Source organism: Uncinocarpus reesii, genomic scaffold, assembly GCF_000003515.1.
Source record: "Uncinocarpus reesii 1704 scaffold_1 genomic scaffold, whole genome shotgun sequence".
Classification (NCBI taxonomy): domain Eukaryota; kingdom Fungi; phylum Ascomycota; class Eurotiomycetes; order Onygenales; family Onygenaceae; genus Uncinocarpus; species Uncinocarpus reesii.
Window position 1 is genome coordinate 2933515 of NW_003052500.1, and position 6942 is coordinate 2940456.

Genomic DNA, 6942 nt, shown 5'->3' on the forward strand with positions numbered 1-6942 from the left:
CCCCCCCCCGATATCCCCCGAGCCATTTGGACTTGTCGCAATGGAAAATGACCAGGGACTTTAACCCAACGACTAAAAATTGCTCCATAACTTACTGCGAGTTACTCTGTTCGGAGGGATCGACCTCTCTCTCTATCTCTCTCTCTCTCAAAACTTACTCCGTTAGAGAACTGCGCCTCACGTCTCCCGGATAAAGAGCATGAAGAGGAATACAGCCTGCTAGGCAACCCATTCCCAAGAAAAAGCGTACTGATTTTCTTGATAACCGGTTTCAATCAACAGAAATCTTGAGCCGTGGTCCTCAATACTAGCTATTTCGGTGAAAAATGCACAAAGCCTTCAATGGGTTTATGCAATAATGAATGTCCCTCAAGTTTGATGAACAAACATCAAATTCCTCAGGCCGCGATTTGATTCCGCGTATCACGCAAATCCCGGAAAGGTGCCGGTCTAGGCATTCAACCAAAATACTTACAAAAGTTTGTCATAAAAGGTACTCGATGGTTGGGGTTTTCAAAGAGAAAACCAATATTCCAGGATACATCCGTTCCACAACTTAGGTCCAAGATATTCTAAAGCGTCTTCCGTATTCCTTGTAGAAATCCCAAGATTATAGGAATAAAGAGCTCCTCTAGGATAATCAACTAGAGTCGGGAATAAAAACTTTCCAGTCACAAAGGAACTTCCAATGTAAAGTTTTTTTCATTGAGTTTCAATTCTCCCTAGATATAGATATATACTTTCTGTTCTTGATCAAAACTTCCTCAAAGAACTCCGACAAGTCACATAGTTATAGCCGGGGGCATAAACTTATGTTCTCGTTGGTGGGAGGCAATAACAGTGCCTTTGTATGCCGTACAAGTAGAAAATGCGTCAAATTAGCACAGAGGGAATACGACACGAAAAACCAAAGCCAAGGAAAAAGGAAAAAACGAGGAACGATGCTTATTAGTTAGGTGGCGGAAAAGTAGATGGCTTCAAGGCTATTTGAAGCGTGTGTCGGGTTAAGAGGGTAAAAGGGGGGGAAACGAGCAACAAAGGAAAAAGTTCTTTTCAAGCAAACAATCCGTCGGCTAACGAATACAAAAGATAGTCAATGAAAAAAAAAGAAATCCCTTCACATAATGCAAGACCCGGGTAACTATGCAGGATAAAACAGAAAAAGCACAGTTTGGAATACACAAAATCTCACACAATAGCAGGCAAAAAGTTGGCACCAGTTTTTAAACCTGTTTTTTAGACAAACATTCTTCGTAGGCTTAGAAATCGACGTTTTAATCTTCCTTTCGGTTGCTGCTTTTCTGCTTCTGGCGTCGACTCCTGCTTAGCGAGTCAAATCGAAGATCCGTTGGCGTGGACATGGTCGCCGTTGACCTGTACGGGTTGAGTAGGATCAACAGTTGATGCTGGAGCTGCCTTGGCGGAGACTGGTGGCTCGACAGCCGCCGTTGACGTAGCCTCAGAGGCAGAGACAACGATGGGAGCAGCAGCAAGGACCTCTGGAGTGGCTTCTTCGCTGTACTTCTTGAAGTTCTGGTTGAACAAGTCACCAAGCTTGTTGACCTCGTCCTTGAAGCTCGCAGAGCCGGTCCAGCTTCGCTGGGGGTTCAATAACTCGCTGGGAACGTTGGGGCAGGACTTGGGAATGTGGAGGTTGAAGGTATCATAGGTTTCATACTCGACCTTGGCGAGCTCTCCGGAGTGGATGGCGTCGAGGATAGCACGAGTATACTTGAGTGGGCAACGCTTGCCACCAGTTGTAACACGCGCAGCACCGACCCAGCCGGTGTTCAACAACCAAGCGTTAGCCTTGTGCTCAGCAATCTTGTCATGAAGCCTTCGGACTATAGTGCATCGGGTGAAGACCCAAGAAGGGTTGAGCAAAGCAGGAGGAGAAAGGTAGCTTGGGGTTCGGTCACACCGTCCTCAGTGCCAGCCATCTTGGGAGGTGTAACCCGAGATGAAGTGGAACATGGTTTGCTCGCTGGTGAGCTTCGAGATGGGTGGGAGGACACCGCGAGCATCGCAGGTGAGGAGGATGATGTTTGACGGGTGCTGCTCCCGCCATGCATGGGATCTTGGCATTGTCGATGTATTCGATTGGATAGGCGCTGGATCGGAAACAGTTAGCAAACGGCCAAGTCCCGTACAACGGAGATCGGCATCTTACCATCGGGTGTTTTCGGTGAGCGTTGCATCATCATAATCGACCACACGAGTCTCCGGGTTGAAGACAACATTCTCCAGCACAGATCCGAACCTGATAGCGTTGAAGATATCTGGCTCCTTCTCCGCAGAGAGGCCAATGCACTTGGCATAGCACTAGGATGCAGGTCAGCGAAATTACTCCAAAGGGGGCAGAGAGATACGTACTCCGCCCTCAATATTGAAGACACCACGATCACTCCAGCAGTGCTCGTCGTCTCCAATCAAAGCACGCTTAGGATCAGCAGAGAGAGTGGTCTTTCCTGTGCCGGACAAACCGAAGAACAAGGTGACGTCGCCGTCTTGGCCTTGGTTGGCGGAGGAATGGAGGGTGAGGACGTTGTGTTTAATGGGCATTTCGTAGAAGAGGACTGTGAAGACACCCTTCTTCATCTCGCCGGCATACTCTGTGCCGAGGATGACCATCTCCTTCTCGGCAAAGTTAATGGCCACGGAAGTGGCTGATGTCATACCCTCCGTCCATCTATTGGCGGGGAAAGATCCGGCGTTGTAGATAACATAGTCGGGGTGGAAATGCTCCAGCTCCTCCCTCTTGGGCCGGATGAGCATGTTCCGCATGAAGAGAGCATGGTAGGCACGGGCACAGACGACACGGACGTTGATGCGGTACCGCTCGTCCCAGCCGGCATAGCCGTCGATCACGTAGATTCGATTCCTCGTGTTGAGATAGTCGACTGCTCGCTCTCTGTTGATTTTCCAGACCTGCCAATCGGGTAATCCGGGTTAGTCAGAGTGCCACAACGTCATATCACGTGCCCGAGGAGGGGTCCTAGCGCCACACAGGGAAATGCGGGGAAGCCACACAGCCCCGATGCCTGCGCCAAGCGAGCAGGGGATGCCAGGGAGAAATTCCCGGTGGGAGGAAAATAGGGAAAAAAAATAATAAAAAAAAAAACAAGACTTGGCTGTCGGTCACACGATCGTGTGCGACAGCCTTGCAACGAGGGAGGAATTGAGTCTGACTCACCTCTGGGGTCATGGGCTTGTTGACGGGTCCCCACCAGATTTCATTTTCTGATGAGCTTTCCTTGACAATTCGCTTGTCGAGAGGTGATCTTCCTGTTTTGGCTCCGGAGTATGCGGTTAAAGCTCCGCTAGATGTGATGGCGGTTCCGGTCTCATAGACAAGAGCATCTTCGTAGAGGGCGGCGACTGATGGGTTGGCAATCTGTTCAGGGCATTAGCAGGTTTGGTGTACAAGAGGGATATATAGAAAACCACTTACAATTGCGACTCTTTCACAGTCAATGTGTGCGGTTTCGTAGAGCTCCTCTTCGAGCTCCGTGTGGCCCTTGCCTGGTCTGCAGTCACCGTTAGCCATCATGGTGGGCATCAAGACTTGAAGTTTGTTGCCGCTGGTGCTGTGGTTACTGCTATTGTTGTTTGTTCATGCCAGCAGTTGCATTGCCATTGCGGTATATATATCAGGCAAGGCTCGGCGAGCTAGCAGTTCATGAACAAGGACGACAATAACCGCGGCAACAGGGTTCAACAACAAACGAACAAGGGGAACGGGAATTCAGGGGAGTTCCACATACTGGACACCAGTGGGGTGCAGGGCAGTGCGATTGACAGAGGTTGACACCATGGTTCTGAGGGATGTGGAATGGTAGTTTGAGTGTTGTTGTTTGGCAACTTGCTGTCTCGCAAAATCAGAGGTGAGGAAGTCGAGAGGAAGTGGGTGATTGGGGGGTATATGAACTGAAGCACGAGGAGCTGAAGCGGAGGGTGAAGAAGCGGCGGGAGCGGGATCCATGGCCTGGAATTGCCTTTTCGATGATTATTACGGAGCGACGGGGGGGGACGACGAAATCTCGAGGTTCGACGGCGAATCTCCTTGCCCTGCGCACAACTGGTTAGACTGTTCCATGCGTCCTTCCCCACAGCAGACGGGAGATACCGGGTCAAGCACGACCGTCCTGTGGTGTGGCGTAGTATCAGAAGGCCTCCTTACGGTCGATGAAGAAAAGCAGGTCCGGAATGACCCGAGAAATCCGCAGGCGATGCGAGATGGGATGCGGAAAACGGGGACAAGAGAAGGGAAAAAAGAGAGTTCCCAGGGGGACGCTTGGATGACGCTGTTCCGGTGATGAAACGTGAAACACTTGCTGCTGAAGCGAATTGCACGGCTATTAGTTGCTGAATCCTGCCGATGGGGCTGGCAGTACGGAGTTTGACAATCACAACAATAAAGGAATCTATTCTCAGAGCTGCTGTTTTGTTCTCCTTTGAAGAGAGAGCTGGGTGCTGTTCTACGTTGAGTCTACAGATTATGTCAGGGCGGCTGGAAATCAAGCTGCTGGCCAACTTTTGCTGTGAAGAGGCTAGACTGTGGGCCAGGCGGATGGTGGCTGGCCACACATGACCGGAAAAACTTCACCAGGAATTAAGAAGATGTCACCCCGGTGCCTTTCCGGCATGGGACGCCAGGGATCAGAGTCACTGCAGGATCGACACTGTACTGCATCCAAACAGCCAGTATCTTCCGGGTGCTTCTTTCATCGGAAGCAAGTATACCAGACTGGGGGCTGTTTTTCTAACACATGGATTCGACCTGCTGCGCCACACCCGACAGAATCTTCTAGCTGACGCAGCGACCAAAAAGCAACGACGACAGCAACGAGTCGACAACAACCGCAACCGATGATGATATTCTCGTTGCATTTCATTCGGCTGCTTGTGGCAAGCATCGGAAGACGCCCACCACCCTCCAATCATGACGTTGTGTCTCTCCCGTTGCCCGTCTTTCCTGCCCGACGCCATTTCGTCATATTGCCGTGGAACTCGGACAAGAAAATTCATCGCGCTGTTTTCTTTTCTTTTTGCAGCCTTGCTGTTCGATCCGCGCTCCCTGCTGGCAGGCCGTCGTTGGCTATTTTCTTTCACCTGAAGCAGTGGAAAGCAAACAGCGTTCCGCCTTGCATGAATCATTTTCCGGCGCTGGTTCCGCAAGTTGCATGTCCTGCTGTCTTGTAGTTAGTTGCGAGCCTGCGATTACACTTTCTGGCATACCGTCAGCATCCCTGCACGGCGTCGCTTGCTTCTCTTCAGAGATTTTCGTCTCTCATGATCTGTCAAAGGAGCACGCTTTCTTGAACTCCCCCTCCAACGGCCCTGGGAGTGCTGGCCCACTTGCACTACATACAGACGCATATGTTGTATTAGATGGGATGTATGTCTTATACATGCCCACGCAACCCACCTTGTGCCTGGCAGAAATCTCCCCCCTATGAGATTCGTGTACCTGAACAGGATGAGGGGGTTCCCGAGAACTTGGGGGATTCGCGGCTAGCAATTAGCTCCCGCCCTGTGTGACTCCCAAGCTCCGGCCCTCCTTTCGCCAAAACTCATGGTCACCCGTTTCCTTTCAGATTTGACTTTTTTGCTTTTCCCCCCTAAACTAATCAATCTCGATGGGCTTTGAGATCTCGGCCTGGGGCTGGGCCCTGCGAGATCCGGGCGGTATGAGGCATACTGACCAGTTTCGAGACGTTGGAGAACTCGTGGTGAAGGCATGGGGAGAAACGCCCTAAAGTCTATTATTATTTTTTTCTCATTGGAGCGGATTCTTGCGCCCGAGTACTATGGGCCTAGATGTTTGTGGTTGCGATCCAGCCGAGCTGTCATGAGAGATTTTTAAAGTATAGAGTACGCAATGTGTGCAATGTCCTTCCATCGCGCATCCAGCACACCAGAGACCCAACTGGGCCAAATCATGTTTCCATCCTGGCATCGTCTTCCGGCAGTGATGAAAAATAACTCATCACAATATAGCATGCGGCAGATTTCCTATTCTGGTGGAATCATGACCAAGAAAGCTTGACACTGCTTGTTTGTTTGTTGTTCTACCATGCAGTGATACCACCAAAGGGAGGGCCTGTGTGACTGCAGGATCTCAGATGTAGGTATTCCACCAAGGTTGTTACATATAGATTGATTATCGTAATTTATGCTCGAACCCCGAAGAGTCAAAGGTCATTATTATTATTGTCAACTAGCAAAGCAAGCATGCCATCCAAAGCATTGCAATGCATACAAAGAGAGCTGGAGACCCAAAGACACTTCCCTGCATCGGCCCAGGTAGCTAGCAGCCCTACGTCAAAAGGGAAGAAAGCGATCTTTGGGAAAAATCTTCCACCCACACAGCTCTAAAGAAACCAGAAAATCCCGTCTGTTCCCTGCCAACAGGGAAGATCGCCACCATACAGATTAATTCGATATTAACAACCCCCTCCGTCCCACGATGTCTTCCCGCAGTCTGGCCCCCTCCATTATTTCCCGCTTCGGCTATTCAAGGCTACGAAAATTTATCGGCCCGTGCGCAACCTCCCAAAAATAGAAGCTGGAAAATCTTCCGATATCTTCCGGCCCGTGTGATTGGGAGAACAAGACCACAGGAAAAAGTTATTCCCCTGCACAGCTGAAGAAAATTCCGGGGCGGGGAATTTGAGGGCGTATGCATTACGTGATGAGATCTGAAGTTGGCCCAACGAGTTGTTTGTTAGACGGGGTGTAACTAGTGATGGAGACAGGCATTGAGATTAACTAGTTAACTAGCTAATTGAGTGAGGTTGTTCGTCTGAATTGCCTTGCAAAGCTTGTATGAGAATACCCAAAGCACCCAAGAAGCGTCTATTTTAAGCGCTGTTTCTTCAAACGAGTCTTTCCAAAATGAAGAATGATACATCAAGCTTTTGAGCAGAGAATGCGGAAATG

General features: G+C 49.9%; 1 protein-coding gene across 1 annotated transcript; it reads right to left on the bottom strand.

The window, feature by feature from the left end:
- Positions 1–1332: 1332 nt before the first annotated feature.
- Positions 1333–3982, bottom strand: UREG_01196 (phosphoenolpyruvate carboxykinase; the record flags this gene model as incomplete). The annotated part of the gene is made up of 7 exons (XM_002541634.1): positions 1333–1824; positions 1922–2111; positions 2171–2322; positions 2374–2928; positions 3194–3394; positions 3452–3527; positions 3765–3982. The coding sequence occupies 7 exons, from the start codon at positions 3980–3982 to the stop codon at positions 1333–1335; spliced, it is 1884 nt and encodes a 627-aa protein (XP_002541680.1).
- Between the last annotated feature and the right edge of the window lie 2960 nt (positions 3983–6942).